At 42.5% G+C, this 19,984-nt stretch overlaps 1 protein-coding gene across 2 annotated transcripts in view; it reads right to left on the minus strand.

Annotated features, from left to right (window-relative positions):
* Positions 1-6,425: 6,425 nt before the first annotated feature.
* LOC117446307 (plexin-A1-like) overlaps positions 6,426-19,984 on the minus strand; it is a 190,996-nt gene continuing 177,437 nt past the window's right edge. For both annotated transcript variants that reach the window (XM_034082457.1, XM_034082456.1), the window contains exons 24-32: positions 17,235-17,381; positions 16,633-16,792; positions 16,193-16,296; positions 15,737-15,833; positions 13,477-13,667; positions 11,364-11,533; positions 10,872-11,084; positions 10,635-10,785; positions 6,426-10,030 (exon numbers count right to left, since the gene is read on the minus strand). In XM_034082457.1, the coding sequence (XP_033938348.1) occupies positions 9,935-10,030; positions 10,635-10,785; positions 10,872-11,084; positions 11,364-11,533; positions 13,477-13,667; positions 15,737-15,833; positions 16,193-16,296; positions 16,633-16,792; positions 17,235-17,381 (1,329 nt within the window). In that variant the 3' untranslated portion in view covers positions 6,426-9,934. The remainder of the gene's footprint in view (positions 10,031-10,634; positions 10,786-10,871; positions 11,085-11,363; positions 11,534-13,476; positions 13,668-15,736; positions 15,834-16,192; positions 16,297-16,632; positions 16,793-17,234; positions 17,382-19,984) is intronic.

The following is a 19,984-nucleotide window of genomic DNA, read 5'->3' on the forward strand; positions in this document are numbered from 1 at the left end:
ACCTGACGGAGGCCAACGCAAAGGAGTGGGAGAAAGAGTTGAGGAAGAAAGGGAAGCTTCCTTCCGACTTCACGCCCCCCTCTGAGGAAACCATGCGGCACAAGGGGAAGCAGAAACACCGGGCCCAGTGGAGACACATGGAGGAGAGCAAAATGGCCAAGATCAACAAGTGTCGCAGGAATAAGGTACTGTTCTCTTTCGGGAGAGGAAGGAGGAAATGTGACGAAGATGGCTTCGTCACTGTGGACTGACGGCTTTGTATATTGCACATGTGTTTTTATTTTTGAAAAGTGTTCCCTTTCCCCATGTCTGTTGCTGTTGATTGTGTGCACCTGGTGTCCTGTGTTGTCTCCTCCCCCCTCACCTGTGTCTTGTTGGGTTAATTAGTGTCTGTGTATTTAGGCTCTGTTTTCCCTGTCAGTGGGCAGGTAGTGTGTGTGAGATACTGGTGGCTGTGCTCACTTGAACAGCAGATTGAAGCTGTGTCAGGTTGTGAGTAATAAATGCACACCGGGTTGTATTTTGGACATTCTGCCTCTGCCTCCTTGCTTGGTCGGGCCGCTCAACGGTCAGCTTCACACAAACAACACACTAACTTCCATTGCAAAATAATTAAATACAGTAAAAATCTACCAACCAACATATTACTAATAAACATGTATTGTGCTTGTTCTGCAATAACAAAACTGTAACAATTGGCAACTTGTGGTTTTACAGGGAGCCACTGCTTGCTAAGCAGCTTAATGCTGAGCTCAGCAAATTGCCTCCTGGTTATAGCTTAATAATTAAATAGGCAGACTTAAGAATTGTATTTTATTTTCCATCTAACTCGAGGCAAAGAAGGGAATAAATGTTGAACTTTCTTATAATTTATCAATATCTTAATGACACACCAACACTAATCAATTACATACATGGGTCGGAGGTTTATAAAGAAGTATTTACTGTGGCTTCTGCTGTTATGCAACCTAAAGGTCAGTTAGCAATATCCTTTGCTGTGGGTAATAAAGCATGGATTGATGCCATGAGATGAGTTGCAGCAGCGGGACTCACGCAGCCACCCTGAGCAGCAGCAACGTGCATTAATTAACCCTTTCTCTTATCAACTCTCAACAACCTGGTGGAGAACTGTACCAGCAGTTCAACCTCAATCTCAAGGTTGCATACACCCGTGCTGTATATGTCAACTGCACACACATCCCCACACCTCCATCATGGCCTTATCCCCACGGTAAATTAATTGAGCTAATTAAGGGTCCTCGTGTCTGTTCCATTGCCAGGCAATGTCCGTGCCTTATCTCAATCCCACAATGCACTTGATCACAAGCTGCTGTGTTTGAGACGTTCCCATCAAGGGATTAATTAATTCATGAGCGCCGGGTCGTTGAAACACACCGCATCCCTCTGACATCAAAGTGACGCTGGTGAATGCACGGGAGGATAGCGGTTGTGTTTGGAAGCGAAGTGAAAAGGAGCATGTTCAGGAAACTCTGTTGATCGATCACACATGAAAGGCCGACAGACAAGCTGAATGTGAGGGGCAAAGCTTAGGATACATCTTTGAAGGATTTAAGAAGCGCCTGGTATCTTCTGATACATCACAATTAGCATTTATTATTCATCTTAAAATTAATTATGAGTAAATGTTTCAAGCTGATTCACACACGCGCTTCTGAATAAGAAACGAAATGTAAACATACTATTTTCCTTTCATTACATTTAATCGGTTCGGTTTTGTTATCTTTAAAGACCATGCAATGCAATTTTATCCTTCTTGACGGCAACGCAACTAATTACCAAGCAGAGGAATAACGGAGGGAATTATTCTACTTATTGTCTCAGGAACTGCTCTTTCAAGAGCCATTCAAATAATTGGGAGAAAAATAAGCAACTGGAAAATGTCTACATATCTATGTGACTTTGTTGTGCCCCCTCAAAGCTTAATGCCACAATAGACCTAAAGAGATTCATTCTTCTCTCCAAGGAAAAGTATTGGCTTTCAAGTTCTGTTCACTGAAGCTGCAAGACACAATACAAAAATGCAGCCAAAGACACACATTTGAAGATCAAAGAGTGGCTCTGTTGTGTGCGTGTGGTTGTGTTTGCATGTGTGTGTGTGTGTGAGAAAGAAAGAGAGAGAAAGAGCCACTGTGGACGGCAGCCATAACCATCAGCTGGTTGAGCCGTGATTAAATTGACTGACGGTGTTTTGTGTGGGGTGAACTTGACCTTTCTGACCTCCTGACTGCACACGAGCCATCCATGTGTGCACACACAGAGCTGATAATCAAATGCATGCATGTAAAATAACTTCTGCACTCACACGAGCACAAAGATGCCAGCACACACATGCTCAGTTGATCTCTCCATCCTTGAGTGGAGGTGAGAGGGGTGGATGGGCTAATCGGACAGACTCCTCTGGGTCCTGTGGGATGTGACCCATCACCTGGCAGGGAAGACAGGCGAATCAAACAGACCAACTCTCCCCCTTCACAACAGGGGGTCTCTTCGGGGAGCTAAGCATGTTTGTGTGCAGGCATCTGGGGAGGAAGGGAAGCTCAACGGTGACACTTGGAAGTTGAGTTCAGCCCATCATCGATTAGAATCATTCTGGCTCGAGGGGAAAATGGAGGAAATATATCAAATAAGAAATGGCTTCAAAAACCATCAGTCATGAGTGGCTTGCCTGCAGAATAGGTCCGGAAGATATTACAGATAACCTCTTTGAAAGCTCGGCAACGCTCCGTATAGATTGTCAACCCATGTGTGTTAATCAGACATCAGGAAGCTTCTGGTCAGTGGAGCAGGGAATGGATTTGTTCTGTTCCTGACAGGGAGACGCCGTCCATAATGGTTTCTACCTGTGGAGAAATTACCAAGCCAGTCAGAACAGAGGAACATCAATCGGCGAACTTCCACTCCACCTCAGACGCAGAGACGCGGTGAAAGCTGCCCTTAAAATGCACTCACTGGTTTGGATGAATTGCCTTGATTTTTTAAAGGACATTCTAAATGTTTAATTTAACTGTGAAAAGTGCGTTAAGGATGAATGCATAAATTATGCAATATGGAGCCCAGGCAGGGAACTTTGCTGTCATTAGTACATTGTGGCTTCCTGCAACCTGAGACATTAATAAAGACGGGTTCATGTGATTGTGAGCCTACCTAAATATGTGCTGTCTTGGGTTAACAGATTTATGAAACATGTGTGAGACACTAATGGATGTCTCACATGGACAAGTGTTTTTGTTTTAACAGACTACTACTTACAAGTTAAATTAAACATTACAGTGACCTTAGATAATCTGCAAAATAACCAAATTGTTGTTTATTAATCTTTCTACAAGTTACCCTGATGACAAGTACTAATCAGGCAAGAAATTAATTCATTAAAACTAGCTACGGCTCAAGAAAACCCCAAACAGTTAAGAGTCAAGTGTGTTTTGCATCAATGTTCTTCCTCAGCTATTTGGGAGAGAAAACAAAAACTTTTAGCAGGTTCTGATTTTTTTTCACAGCTACTTGACAATAATTATGTGTCACGGCGGGGTATGTTGAATATGTTAATGGTTGCTGTAATCATTCCTTTTCCACATGTAGCGGTTCCTTTGTAGCGTGACTGCTCTGCAAGAAACTAACTTTCAGCTGAAAATGAAATGTTAGCAGTCTGAGCTTCTTAGGTGCAAATTATATATAAGTCTCTGTGTCGGCCATGAGGATCACCAAGGGTCAGTTTGAAGTGGATTGTAATGGCCTATATCTGGGGTGTGGTTGTGTTTTGAAGGTATCATGTTACTTTGTCTAAACACCTTCTCAATGTGCATAATGGAATGTGAACAATTGTAATGTAAGACCAAGTAATCCTAACCTTAACTTTATTAAAATGTTGGCCACTTGAGTTCACAAAACAGTTAACATGTGCAGTGTGATTGCAAACAGTTGCTCATTTAATAACTTGCATTTATTTGGAGTCATGTATCTATTCACCAGACAGAACTATGGCTCTCCTTTTAGCTCTGTTTTGGTCTCCACCTAATTCAGACAAGATGTCTTATATCAGCTAAAAGCGCAACTATGTTCAAGGGCTGGTTGCTAATGTTTTCTGTCTTGTTTGGTGCTCTTTAAGTAGTGAACAGTGAGTTTATGAATGCACGTTTCTTTTAAAGAAGTTACCTGATGCACCCTGATCAACAGAGTAACAGTAGGCCTACAGTTGGGTGCCTTAAAACCCAAATCACCAAAAGGCACCTTTCATATTATACACATTTGATCAATCAATAATATAAATAATATTGATTACAGCAGCTCTTCCTTTGTCTGTCTGGTCATGCATTGTGTGCTTCTAGATTATTAGGCAGAAGTTACCCAAAACATATTTACTAAATAATCCCGACTGTGCAGACATGTTGTTGCCTAAAGGGGGTTTATAAAGAGTGGCTGTGAATGTCTACGATGGTGGGCTGAGGGTTGGCAGCACCTGTACTAACACCCACTCCTCTCCTTCAGACTCACACAGCCTTTTCTGTGTACTATAAGTTAAAAACGGTGACAGTAATCCCTCTCGTAGCATCCCCCAACCAGTCACGGCTGTCACCTTCTCCTCGCCAGGAAGAACTGAACTGCTCACCGGATTTAGGGGCCTATAGATTCCACTGCTACTTATAGTGCGCCAGTTCTGCCATGCTCTCAATGCAACCCACATTGACAGATACTAAAAGATTCCTCATCTAAAATAGAATTCCAATTTCACTGGGTTCAGAGTGTGATAAAACACAGAGCCCTCTTCAATTGTAACTAAATGAGATTAAAGAGGAAATGGGAGGGGGCAAATACAGATCATGGCTTTAACTATGGCACCAGAATTCTGAATGCATGGAGAGGTGGATGAGAGAGGAGGGGGTGGGGGAGGAAAAAAAGGTTAACTTGTGCTTTGGAAGGAATTTATCATAATGTTCGCACTGCAAGATCATTTGCCTCTTGACAGGATCATTACGAGATTCAGTGCTCCCACGACCATTACGCAATTTCAGCGTTCCTCCTTGGATGGAATTTTAATTGAATTAGCCCGGCTGGTTACACATGGTGCAAACGATAACATTTTCTGTCTATCTGGGCTCATTGAATCTGCTGAGGGTGGGGAGAGGGGAGTGCTGATGTTTTAAGGCAGGCCTTGCAAATAGGTGGTTCTGGTTCACTCCAATGTGCTTTCGTCTGGGTTTCTTTCTCTCTCTCTTTCTGTTGGTCCTTGCTTTCTTGTTCAGCAACAATACCTGCCATGAAAATCACTGGCCTAGCCCATCTGAGCCAGCTGACGCTCGACTATATTATACACTCGGAACCATTCTTCCATCTAAGTGCCCATGTAAGCTGAGGGCAGTGCGAGCATGATGTATGGTTAGGGGGTAAATGTGTTAAAATTAACACCTCCAGAGAACAAACCTCCACCAGCCACTCATTCCCATAAGAATGATTAATGATGCTGGTCATGTTATGAAAGGCGGGGAGACCGAGGAGGGAAGCTATCATGCTGCAGGCTGACAGGAAGGTTTCTCTTGACTGTGCACATTTTTGAATCGTATTCTTTCATACTAAATGACACAGCCCATTAAGAGGCTAATGCAGGCTGAGCATCGATAGCACTAGTACTAGTACAGATACGATGAGAGTTTCTCTGGGTCAGAAGCTTTTCAAAATGTTTTAAGTGTGATTCACAGGAAGCCATTTGAGAACTTTGCGTAAATAAATTGCAACTTTCTTTATTCTTGGTAATTGACTCAATCCCTGTTACCTGTTGTTATGGGAACATTTTGCTCTGTGACAAACATATATTCATGTTCGATAACCTTTTTAAATTATTCTTTTTTTAATGAGGGGTGAGTAAAAGAAGATTAAAGAGCTTTTGGGACTAGTGTAGTGTCCGAGGTGTAAGGCCTTTAAAGATGCCTACTATAGCACCTGTATGTTCCTGGCTTCAAGATGTTGAACATGAGTCTGAGGGCTCAAGAGGTTTCCGAGTAGCCTTTACATCAACAAGCTTTAATAACATCTTTTTTTAAGACATGTGGATTTATACTTGCTGGGCCACGTTTGTGGTGTGACCTGGTCTTTGTGTTGTTAGTCAATTATAATCTAAAGAAGGTATAAATTAAAAACACACACACCACCTCTTACAGTACATAGCTGCACTTTCCTTGAACAGGTGATTGGACAATCTATGAAAATGAGGGGAAAGGACATTGCAGGTAGACAACATTAACACATAGTGGATTCACAGCAGTCTGGAACATAGCAAGAAGTCGTGTGGTGTGGCGTCGTGAACCCCTGCTGCAGTACAACACATCCATGCTATCATTGGGACCTATATATAACACATGTACACTTACCACTTTCTCCATCCATCTATAAAAACTACACATGACATTAAATAGAAATCCCAAGCCACATTTTATTTAGCAAAAAATGTTTAATCTCTCCTTGATGCGTGTTTATTTACAAGTAGTAAATCTGCAAAATAGGAAATAACAGAATATTTACACAATGAATGTTAACCTGCAAACTTGTGACAGTCGCTTCAAGTCAGAAACTCTAACAATGTATCAGAGTTATTGTAGTATTAAAATTCCTTTGCCTGAAATTCATTTGCCTTGTGTTTCCTTGAATTTGATGTAACTTTCATTAATAATAATAAAAAAAAGAAAAACCACTGAATTCTCCAGTATCGGAAGAAAGCCTGAAAATAAAACTGAAAACAGAATGGTGCCAGGACTTGCATTTGATTCAACTATGTTTTTTTTTTGTGGGAAGGCAAAAGTATGACCAAGCATGTCTTTAGAGCTGAGAATGAAACATGAGATACATGAGTATGTGCTGGCTCATACTGAAGCCATGTGTTCATTTTGACAGAAAAACAGCATAATACCCAGTAACTCCGTCAAACTGCAGTCGTCATGTTGTCCACGTTTTAAGTCACCTGATGCCTCCTCCTGACACTCTAAAACTGACATGCTGTATACCACCTCCACCACAACACTAAATACGAGCCAATTATCACACCAAACTGTGCAAAACGAAGGATAAAGAATGGTGACTGGTACGTTTCTCTCACACTTTGTTTAAAAAGGCAAGTAGCCATGCAAACGATAAGCCAACTCTCGCAGCACTCATTTAATCAACCAAATTACAACCAAAATACGACACAAGTGAACCACGAACCTGAGAATGATTTGAGAATGTTCAAGTGTCCTGAAAATAAAGCCTGATGGATCATCGACCAGACACAGCAGGTGGATGTATCCCTACTGTACATAGTGCTGGTAAAGCACTACAGAGCTCTTGTGATGCAATCTACTGTAAGAGCATCACATGTACGACTGCAGCAAAACCTCAGCTGTATACGGCACAAGAACAAAACATGTTTTTTAAATGTTTGTTTGAGGTTTTGCAGTACTCTTCAATATTCATGATTTTAACAGATATTATGTAATAGTCTAGCCACCATTATCAACTGAACAACTAAGATGGGCCGAGTGGTCCCTCAAGATATATTCGGTAGGTATAGAGTGAACTATTGAGTCCCTACAGGTATCCAGTTGATTAGGCTCACATGTAGCTGCAGCAGTAGAAAGTAATGTCACATCTAAGTATGTAAACAAAATGGTGCGGTTGACATTAATCTGGGAGCTGTGCTCACTTTTCGTGGATATGAGAGATTTTTTTCAAAGACCTGGCGTAAAAATAGAAAGGGACAGCATTTATGATCAGCACAAAATGACAGCCCTAATGTTTGATAGAAAAACAAGGTACAAGAGTTAAAGCAGCAAGTCACATTTCTATCACAAAGACACAGATGCTCATCTGATGCAACAATTTCATTTTGATCCTTAAGATCAGGGAAATAAACCTTGAGTTCGGTCAAGTACTTCAATGTCAGGCAAACCAAAGCAAACATGTTGTCTTCTGTGACACCGTCAAATGTTCAATTTACATGTTCAAAAGAAAAAGACGAAAAAAACAACCTGATTACGAAAAAATGGCAAACAGCTTCTGTTCATTATGAAAAAGTATACAATTTACAAATGAAAACAACGAAAACATTTTACAGACCAGTTTGGTTTTTCGGCAAGCAGACAAAAAAATGAATAGCATTTCTCACCACCAAGTCAATAACCCTGACTTCAAAAAAAGAGAAACAGAGAAATGTTCTTAAGAGAGCAGTAATAAAAAAAAAAGGGGGCTTAAGCCACACATGGCAAAAGGCTAGTTCTGAAACAAGAGCTGCAGGCTAAGGGGAGGATTACTCAGCTTTGTGGAGCTAATGAACAGAGGCGTCTCACCTCCGTATCTTCCTATACCCCCCACTATGAAAAAAAAAGCTAAAACCCCTGTCTCAAGTTGATAGGTTAGAGGTGGAGAGAAACACTCAGTATATATTTTCCAAGTCCCTCTTTATGGGTATTAACATTGAAAAAAAAGCGGCTGAAGACAGCTCTCCACACTTTGTTTCACCACTGAGGGTCTGAGCTCTACCTGACCTCATTGTTGCTTCTGTAAAGACGTAAACAGGACTATTGGATAATGCATGACCCTTCATGGGTGGGTTACACAAACGGGGGTCCTGTCGAATCCTCATGGTTAGATATGGTGCCTATGTGGTATTGGGGGAAATGGAAATATATCAGGTAGTGCAATGTAGCTACTTCATTATTCAGTTACTAAAACACGATCCACTCTCCTGTCACGTCTTCCCCCTTAGAGAACCAGCTGTGGCGCTGGATACTAACGTGGCCATGAGAACGCAACAATCCTGTGAGTATATTTCATGTTTCTCTGAAACCAAACGATTGCACTGATAGAATTCAAAACAACAGCATCTTCATGATATCGCCGCCGTGAACTGTCCTAACTCGAGAAGACCGACATCTCTGTGTCCTTTCACGTCATTTTCAACAAGGATCTTTTGAAGCGTCATTACTCAAACAATTCATTTCAGTCACTAGGCATGTTCATATTTAAAATCATACGGTAGCATATTCCATCCAACAAAATGTCTTTGCACTAAACAACATTCAAAGAAAACATGGCACAGTACGACTTTTTTGTTTCTTTTTCGTAGTTTTTTTTGTCTATGTTGTTTTTTCTTTTGTACTTGAAATATCAAATCATGTTCTATTGTTCTTATTTTTATTCTGTTAGTTGGTTTAAAATGAGAAAAAAAACAACAAAAATGTTTTTCTCCCTATTCTTTCTTTAAAAAGGTAGCTGTATTTATATATAATATCTATATCGTCTTCCTTTGTAACGTTTCTGTAAATTGTGCAAATTCAGCAGTAATACAAGTGGCGAGAGATCAGAGAGTGGGCAGTTGATTACATCTATACAAAAACGAAAAAGAGAAAAATCTAACATCCTTTAAAACTGTGACACGTTGGATTCACATGACCTAGAGAGCCTTTCTCCATTGGCTCATCACAGATTGGTCCGTCCTGCGAGTGGTGCCATAAATGGAGTTCCTTTCCGGGCTTTCATTGTTTCTTTCCTGACCATCGCTTCATCACGACAAAACTCCAGAAATCAAAATCAAGCAAACGACAAACACCAATATCCACAATAATCAAATGCTGTCAGTTGACATGTTTCTCCATGTATGCGTGTGTGAAAACGTCTGGTGTCCCAGTCTCTCACACAGACACGAGCCCACACGCTGTATGGGGCTGCAGACAAACACACACAGACACATGTAAGCGTACACAGGTCCGCCCATCTCTGCCGAACCCCCCCCATTTTGCAGTATTCTGCGTCAGTCCTTTTGCAGTTCGTCTGTCGTATTGTTGGGGGTTGGAGTTTTGTTTGTTGTCTGGTTGAGAGGAGCGAGGGAGAGACACAGATGGAGAGGAGGAGTGAAGAGAAGGAGGAGATGGAGGTGTAGGATGGTCCCTCAGCTGCTCAGGGCCATTGTGTCGATGACCTGCTCCAGCTTGCTCCTCAGTCTCTGTCGCCTCGCCTGCTCGTCCTGCTCCAGAGCCGACAAGATCTGAGGACAGAGGGAGGAGGAGGTCAGTCAATGTCACAGTGAGCCGCTTTTGCTTTCAAAATGTGGAGTGGGTTCCCCAAACAAGACTGAGAGAGGACAGCAACATACCACCTTGCAATGTCAAATGGGTATATTCTGTAAATATAAAAGCTTGTATTCAAATAAAGTCAAGCACGGACAATAAGCGGCTGAAAGAAATAAGGGGGAGGAACTACCTGTAGCCTACAAAAACAGGCTCTTAGGTGGTCAATTCAGTGTAATCTACCTTTCCTCAACACTTATTCCATCTGTCCAGCAAAAATAACTACTCGGGTGCTTTTTGAAACACACGCTTTTTGATACTTTAAAAAAAATGCTGGCTGTAGATTTTTGGCTAGGCTAGTTATAAGGCATTTAATAGGACACATGTAAAACAGTCCTTTGTTGAAGAATAGAAACCGAAACATCCCAGGGGTAAATTATTCTTTGTTTGTAGAAAGAATAATGAATACATGACAACAATCACAATAATCTTAGCTTTTTCAGGAGTAACCTCCAGGTTAGCTGAAAACACTCAAGGCACTAACAAACCCTAAGTCTCACTAAACTGAAACTCTGAGCTCACCTCATCCTTGTACTTGACAATGTAGGAGTAGATCTCGTTGAGGGCCGACATGCTGTTGAACTGGTTGGCGTGCAGGCGCGACTGCTCCGCCAGGTACGCACTCATGTCCTGGTCACTGATGACCGGCATCCTGGAGATGTCAGAGTAGTACCTGGAGAAGAAAAAAACACAGCTTAGAATTGACAGATCTGATTTAAAGCAGAATTTAGGACACACATCGAACAGTTGCTGCCTTACCTCTCGACCCAGTTCTTATAGTTGGGGATGTCTTTAGCGTAGAGCAGCTTGTTAGAAGGCGAGTCCTTCCCTAGTTTGTGCTCTGATGTTGAACAGGAGTCCATGAAGGTCTGAGCCACCACAGACAGGCAGGCGTCTGTGATGCTGTTCTTATGGATGTCAAAGACAAACTGGGGGTTTTTGATCACGTTCACCCAGAACCGCAGTGGAAGACTGGAAGAATGAAAAGAAAAGGTGGAAGGGGAGGGAGACAAGTTGCACAGTTAGAAGGAGAGCAGCAAATAACCCTGCATGCAGACTCTTAGTGATGAAATACCCGAGGCAAGAGAAAAAGTAACTGCACAATTTGCACCAACGCTGTAATTCGTTGCATATTTGCTGGCTTACAGTCAAACATATTTTCATACCACAGCAAGTTTTTCACAACACTAACAAGACACAAAGTGGCTACCAAACCCTCCTAACAACGCACCACTCAGCACATGGACTCACCAATTGCTCTTCCAAGTGTGCCGCACATCAGAGTCTGATATGGAGTGTTTGTCTGCCTGCTCGTCCAGGAAGTCAAACATGTACTTGATGGCGAGAGGCAGGGCGCTTCCTCGGTGCGCCGTGCTGAAGATGGTCTCGAACAGGTCATCCACAAACTTCTGGAGCGTACCCTGAGCAGAAGAACAGACAACGGCTTCGTAAGTTACAAAAGGATTGATCTGTTTGATTTAAGTTTCTTCTATGTTCAAATCCAGAGACATGGTGAACCATCTTAAAATAAACCAGCCCACGTAATGTCATTATGGTAACAATGTTGGATAAAAACTAACAGCAATACCGGCATATGTGAGACAAAAAGGACAAAATAAAACGTTCGTGGTGGTGAAGTCGATAGGGACTTGACTTGGTAACTGGAAGGTCACCAGTTCAAGTCCCGGCAAGACCAAGTGCTACCGAGGTGTCCCTGAGCAAGGCACCGTTCCCTACACTGCTCCCCGGGCGCCATTCAAAATGGCAGCACACTGCTCCTAACACTAGGATGGGTCAAATGCAGAGAAACAATTTCCCCACGAGGGATTAATAAAAGTCCATCTTATCTTATCGTTTTCTCGTGAATATTCCTGGTCTGGCTGGAGGCGATGTTTGAGAATGACAGTGCTTCGCTGTTAGTTCTCCAACTTTCTGAGAGTCTGTGATGGTGCTGAGTGTTCTTTACAGTGTTTAGGACGGGGCCCAATGTGAGTTCAGCCTAAAGCCTTTTTGCAAAGTTTTTTTTACCATATCACACAACTCAAATTCCTCTGGAGTTGAAACGATTTGATATTTCCCAAAAGTGTTCAGCGCATTATTTCCCATCTTCAACCTTTTGCAAACCCTATTTAAACCAGCAAGAAGTGGAATATGCAGTTTTGTCCTCCACACATCAGCTTTCAAGAGCTGTGGGGGCTAATAAATAAGAACAAACTGCAGCGCTCTAAGTTGTCTCCCCCTGGCTTGCATGTTAATCTTTCCCAATCGAGGATGCATTGAAGCTGCTAACCTTGCACTTTTCTACCTGAAGTCAATACAATGGAAATCTAGTCTAATGAGTGCACATTCCAGGAAGAAGAAAGATTAGGTGGGCTGAATAACGGCATGCACTACGATAAGACTACTGCACGTTGTGTGCGCATGAAACAAAACAGATGGAGCTCCTGTGTATTCTGCACATAAGGCGAATCAGTGTTAACTTAAAGTAAGAGCTGTGAACTTTATGTTGAGCACACTAAATCTAAACTCCTCTCCTGTTGGTAAGCTTTCTTCAGTTGGTTCTAAAGTGCAGTTGAAGTTAATCATCTAAAAACTTTAATGGCAATAATGGATTCTGAAGGATTAAAAACCACCTAGGCATATTAATGAATGACTTTCTTAATGCTTAATCTCATTCTTACAAATATAATCAAGATATTAATATGGGCAAATGTAAAATATGTACAGCCACAACTTGTTTATCGGACATTTGTGTAGCAGACCATAAACACACAATAACCTAGACAACCGGTTTCAAAACATTCTGAAGACTCTTAATTGCTCTCAACAGCTCTGGTAAACATTGTACCAGCTTCAACAGTCCCAGAATATGAAATGGTCTCAGGGTTGCAAAAGCTGTTCCACAACACTTTAAAACAGTCACTCAACTGTGGTTAACAACACACTAAGGGAGGTTTCTCCAGGACATCACAAGCCTCCAAATAACCTTTCAGATCATCATCTGAACACACGCACTGCATTACACCCTGAGCCGGTTCCACAGTGTGGTCTGGAGGACATGCAGGAATTTGATGAGTGATGATCTCGGGGTAAAAGCCCGGGCCTGAAAGCCCTGAGGCCACCAACAGAGGGCCCAGTAACACCGGACAAACAGCTCAATAGCCAAAGGTCAACCTCCTAATTAAGACACACACACACACACACACTAATTCCTGTGCATATGTGTGTCTTTGTGCAAAAGGTTATGCAAAATGTTAATGAGCTCTGAGACCACCACCACACGAAAGGTCAGGGGTGGAGGCTGCTGGTGGAAGTGGGCTACATGGATTAAGGTGAGTAAGTGTGTGTGTGTGTTTCTGGATACCTTTGTGGCCAGCAGTCTGGTTAGGTAGATCTCAGAGACCATCTTGCTCCCCCTGTCTCCTTCCCTCTGGTCTGAGTGGTCGTGGTTCTTCACCAGGTGCCACAGCTTGGTGCCGCTCTCCAGGTCGGGGGTGATCATCGGGGTCCGGGAGCGCAGGCTGTCTGGACTGCTGGCAGTCCTCAGCATGCTCTCTGGAGACAGAGGAGACAGAGAAGAGTTGAGGAAAAGGGCCAAAAAAACAAGAAAGACACAAATCTGGTGTTTTCTTACAAATAATTGTATACATATTTTGCATCCAGGAATAAGGAGGTAAATATAGAAATTAAAGTTCAAAGTTCAAGGTTTTCTGACATAAAGCTCTTTTTGTAATATTGATTGGCATTGACCAATAATAGATAAGATAAGAACCTTCAGAAATCACACGTAGACTCCGAGACAGTGGCCGTTTCTCAATGTCGAGTAGAGCTGCTTGACATAGTATGACACACATGACGTAGTATACTGGACATAGTGGCTCTGCAGCAGCTCTACTCGACATTGAGAAACGGCCACGGCCTTCATTAATGCTTGCTGTTGCCTTGAACCTCTAGCTGAGACGTAAGGGTGTTTTAGATAAATATAACTTGATACAACACATAACAAACGATAGCTAGGTCTCTAGTTAGTAAAAGTACAATTCATTTGGTCTTAATCACTATTTCAACATAAAAAGTAAACAAATATTAGTAAATTAAGCTACCTAGGTATACAAATACATGAATAAGAAGTCTGAAGTACCTACAGAGAGAATATCTGCATGAAGTTAAAACGATTCATAAAAGGTTACAGATCCTTCTACATGCACGTCACTCTTTCTTTCCAATATAAATGTGTCTGTCACTCTCCCTCCTCCCTCCCTCCCTCCCTGCCTCCCTCCCTCCCTCCCTTTGTTGGACAGTGATCCCCTATTTTGTGACACGGAGCATTACGTTCTCAGTTTGAATGCTTGTCATTCTGGCGACAAAATAGTAAAGGATAGAGAGGTTCAAAATGTCAGGAGAGAATGTGAACCAGGAAAGCACCGAGTGAGGGCGATGGCTGTGTTGGTGAGTATTTATGTGTGTGTGTCATGGGGGACACACTCAGGAACAGAGTTACTGTACACCAGAGACGGATTGAGAGGATAAAAGAGGGATGGAAAAAAGTAATGAAACTGAGGTCAACTAAATGGACTGGGCTTTTTTGGCGTAAAAAATAATCACTATTAGACATAATCTCGTCTTTTTCCAAAATGTCAACCAACAATTTGATGTCATTTTAATACATTTGATTGCATGATTGTCGTCCTCACAACCCATTATCCTGACAGCATTGGACCTCACAGCTACACGGCTTCCTGCTGTGAGTAATGACTTTAGCCTACAGTATACAGTATATGGTCTCAAATATACTCTGCCTGGCATTGGACAAAGCATTGGCTAAATCACATGTTTGAGTTTGAAAGGATCACCCACAATGCAACGGGTTCCTTCACTTCACACATCCATGTTTCACACCTGTAGAGCCAATAATCCATCTCAGATCGGCATTGGTACCATTATACCTTGATCCTGCTCTCATGCATTCTGGGCGTGTACAGCCTATCACAAGGTGTGGAAAACGTATGTTGTTTTGTATGGTAATTTATATTGATTTATGTACATTTAATAACGTGGATCTATTCCTACACCATACACTATAGCATCTCCGAAACGGCATTTACGATTAGCATCAGACAGAACTTGAAGGGATTGTCAGTCAGGAAGTCACTGTGCAGTGACACAAAGTAGTACTGCTGACAGCTGTCATGCGTCCCGTCCTCTGCGGGGTGCATTATGGGAATTAACATGAAACTGTTTTATTGCAAAGATGGGAATTTTTGCTGAAAAGTTGCCTGGATAACCAAAATGGTAGTAGTACACTGTCAAATGTAATTAAATGTTTACATTAAATCTGGGTTATACTTTCTAAAAACTGTTTAAAGAAGGGTGAAACAAGTAGTTCAACAGTTCTTGAACTTAATCACTTAAACAGGTTTGAAAGAGATTTGATCATATGTCAAAATAAATATATTTTTTAATGTCTAAAGATGTTCTTCCTGTCAGAAGTATCATATTTCGCACATTTAGTCAGAACTCATCTGAATACAAGTAAGGCATTTTGCTTTTACTTTGGTCATGTTCGAAATGTGTTTGCACATATTTTGAAATGAAGGCACACAAACAAACACATTCTATCGTACCGTATCTGCTGAGGGACTTGGTGAATGTGGAGGAGTTGGAGATGTTGTAGGCCGAGTTCTGTTTAGGCACCAGGGCAATCACGGAGCCATCTGTCACCTGGAACAGGGAGTTCAAGATAAGTTAGGACTGCACAAAATATCAAGCAGCAAGATTACACAAACAGTCACTGTGCTACCTTTATTTACATCACTGCTAGTTCTAAGAGCACCGACAATTTCCAAAAGTGGGATTAATAAAGTACATCTTATCTTGATGTGTAATAGACATCTTTTTAAATGACTGATGTGAATAAATAACATTTACAACATTAAACATTCAAAAGACTAAGAAATACTTAACAGAAAGACAACCATAACACCAACTGCAAATCAGTAATAATGCTCAAACAAATCAATGAGGAGTTGTTGTTCCACCGAGACACTAAGAACCATGGGATTGATGTCGTGCGGGAGTACCTGGTAGTGAGCCAGGGTGTTGAGCCTCTTCCAGTCATTGTCGATCTTAGTGGTGACGTCCTCGTCCTGCAGGATGATGCGCGCCATCCTACCCTGCCGCCATTCTGTCACACAAAGAGGATGGAGGTAAGGTTGTGTCGTTTAAGTGAGGAAATACAGAGAGAAGTGGGACATAGATGTCACGGATTCATTCATCAAAACTTTCCGAATCATAAGAAAATGTGAAGTTAACTGTCTGACTACATTGAAATGCGTGTAATGCTTAATTTGGCTGCTCACTTTAGTTATTTTAACAGAATCACTTCTCTGTAGAGCTCCCCTCCTGCTCCAGAGAGCTCTAGAAATGATTCCCTCTTTACACCCTGTAGTACTGCACCTGTGGATGGAGTGTGTGTGTGTGTGTGTGTGTGTGAGTCTTGTGCAGTGTTCCCACTCCTTACCCAGATCCATGTCGGAGGCCTTTGGTCTCTGGGAGTACGGTGTTCCCTTGTACACGGCATCCAGCAGCTTCTCCTTCACCTGCGTGACGGTGTCACAGTTCAGGCTCTTCACCGTCACCTCCGGAGCGTTCTCGTTCTCCGGGTTCACACAGTGCAGCGTCTGCAGGCCGGAGGGCAGAGGGCAACGTTTCACATTAAGATGGAAGTCATCATACTGGGAAGGTTGTTTATTGGGGGCGTGACCCTGCGATGATTTTTGCAAACCAGCACTTCATACAGCAGTTAAGAATCAATACTCAACTGGGTAACAGTTCACGTACAGCTCTTTATTACTATTAAAAGGGTGTTTCATCTGAATTGATGGATACAATATGTTTTCTCCGTATTGATATGTGTGTCATGAGCCTCAAAGGAGCATTTGTGGGGTTGTAGGTTACAAATCTTGCCAACAACAACAGAATTGTCCTTGGCAAGTAAGACTTTCAAAGTTTCCTGGCTCCGTATAAATACAGGAGATGTACAGTATAAACTTTATACTGTATGTTCTATCCTCTGAAACCAAAAGTGTCTTTGTGTCCACTAGTATGTGTTTGTGGACTGACCAAAGTCTTGTAGTCAATCTGCTGCCTGATGAGTTTGTCTTCGCTGAGGGAGTAGCGGGCCTCTCCTGTGATCGAGTCTATTGGTCCCTTTTCCATTTGCTGCTTCATGGCGCAGTACAGCATGAAGAGAGGCTCACCAGCACATTCCTGCAGAACCAGAGTGCAAAGGGAAAGTAGGAAGAGGCAGACAGGTAGAAGTGAAAGGCAAGATGGCGATAGAGGGAAAAAAAGGAAAAGGAGAGAAAGACAGATTGTTAAAATGCAAACTACTAACTGTGCAAAAACTTTACCGAGAAAAAAAGTACACAGCAGCAAAAAGCGCACAGCTCCGCTGAGCAACTCTCCAATTATATTTCTAATCTTCTTTAAGCCAACCAGAGGCTGAGCCGTTAAGGACGGGGCCATGGCCTGTGTTGGCTAACGGCACGCTGTAAACCGACTCAAAACAACACACACCATTTTCTTTTCTCTTCACACACACACAGGAAATGCTGAGGTTCTCAGTGGCTGGAGGGGAGTTCAGGATGGAATTGCACACAGGAACTTGAGCGCACACACACACACACACCCCCACCCCCCCCACACACACACCCCCCCCCCCCCCCACACACACACACACACACACACCACACACACACACACACACACACACACACACACACACACACACACACACACACACACACACACACCACACACACACACACACACACACACACACACACACACACACACACACACACACACACACACACACACACACACACACACACACACACACACACACACACACACACACACACACACACACACACACACACACACACACACACACACACACACACACACACACACACACACACACACACCTCCCCAGTGTCTCAGTAAAGGGGAAAAAAAACACCTTTTTGTAAAAATCTCTATTTGTGTGTGTGAGGGAGTGAGTGAGCGAGTAGGGGAGAAATCAGAGCGAGTGTGAATGAGTGGCAATTGATGGAGGAGTTAATAGAAGGTTAACGACTGAGGGCTGAAAAACGCTTGGAGAAGCACTTCGGTGTGCGAGACGTGTCAGCCCGGCAACGAGCTCTGGGAGGTTTTAGCGCCCGTCTCTCTCCCCCCACTCTCTTTTACACTCGTTCTGCCGGCCTGACAACTCAGCGCTGCTTGCTTTTACAACTTCCTCTTTAAAGGGTAATTCCAGTTATTTGGGCTTGGGTTTTATATTTATCGTTTCGGCTATCTTTCCATTTTGCGCACTCTGAGGAATGCAGCAAAAAAAAACAATAAGCACAATTTATTGAAAAAGTGAAAATACTATCAGCACGCAAACCCAATCATACTCAAATTAGTGCAGTTGGAACATTTGATCACATTTTTGAAGTGTTCTTTGAAGCTTCAACATGCTACTCCATGTGCTTCCTGCCGCCGGGCATGTTCATGCATCAACATGCCAGTCATCTTGGTGAGCTGTCAGATGAACTCTGTGGGATAATCTAGCCCTGTCTGCTTCCTGTGGAGACACACAGCACACGGCTGACCTGCTCTCTGTCGAACAGCATAAAGACCAGCTCTGTGCCGCTTCAGTCTTCTCTCTCCTTTCAGTGTGGAAAAGATGATGCTCCATGTTTAGAAATGTCTCCTATTCACATTATTATGATGTATCATATTTATTAATTCAAGTATATGTACTATTACAATACATGTTTATACAAACCCCTAAAACAGCCATCAATTGTACCTAAAGCAACACACGGAAATAGAGTTAGCCTGTGAGACCCCCCCCCACTCTCTCAAACAAGACAGGACAAGTGAACCCTTAGAATGAGGGTATGGATTCAAGCTTTTTTGTTTCCCTTATTCCTGTTCCCTTTGGTAAGCTTTATCTATTTCCTTCCACTTTGAACAACTACTTGACCTTTACCCATCTCTAATCAAACCTGGCTGAACCTTGACATCTGTTCAGGCCTTTCTCTTATGTGACCAGTGACCACTACAAAGTCAGGAGAAAGAGAGGCACTGGATCGCAGTGGTTGGATAGAAGCCAGGTTGGTTACCTTACTGCTAGCTACAGCGGGCCTCAGAAGTGCTTTTTTTCCAATCATTTTCGGTTTCCCTTCCACTCTTCGTTCATATTTTTCGATAAAAAACATTTTTACTTCCTCTCACCTATCTATAACCACTTCTGACCCTTTTCCCTCTACATCCTTCAGCCCCAATCCTTTCAGTTTTTAGTTTCCTCTAAAGTATAAAATATCATCGATAATATCCCACTTCCCTGTCTATAAACCCAAATCATTCTTGAGCCAAAACACATGCATGCACACGCAAAACAGACACACCAACACACACACAGATGCTAACTGGGACCCCCGGGGGCTTGGCTGGTTCGCTGTCCACCGGAATGCCTGTCCTGGCGGGGGTCTAAGGCCCCGCTGCTAACTGATTAGTTGCAGCGATGTTTGCATTTAGTGAACGTGTGTGTGGAAACAAGAATTCAACACCGTTTAAGCCTCAATAAGTCTCCTTGATTCCATATCAGAGGGAGAAGAATTCAAAAAGGAGAAATAATTCACAGACAGACAAAGAAATAAGAGTATGCATTTGTGTAAGATCTTTGCCTTCCTCTTTTGCTAAGCCCCAAAGCTTTGAAAAGGGATACAAACACAAAGGCACACAAAGGCACACACACACACACACACACACACACACACACACACACACACACACACACACACACACACACACACACA

This window comes from Pseudochaenichthys georgianus, chromosome 5 (genome assembly GCF_902827115.2).
Source record: "Pseudochaenichthys georgianus chromosome 5, fPseGeo1.2, whole genome shotgun sequence".
Taxonomy (NCBI): domain Eukaryota; kingdom Metazoa; phylum Chordata; class Actinopteri; order Perciformes; family Channichthyidae; genus Pseudochaenichthys; species Pseudochaenichthys georgianus.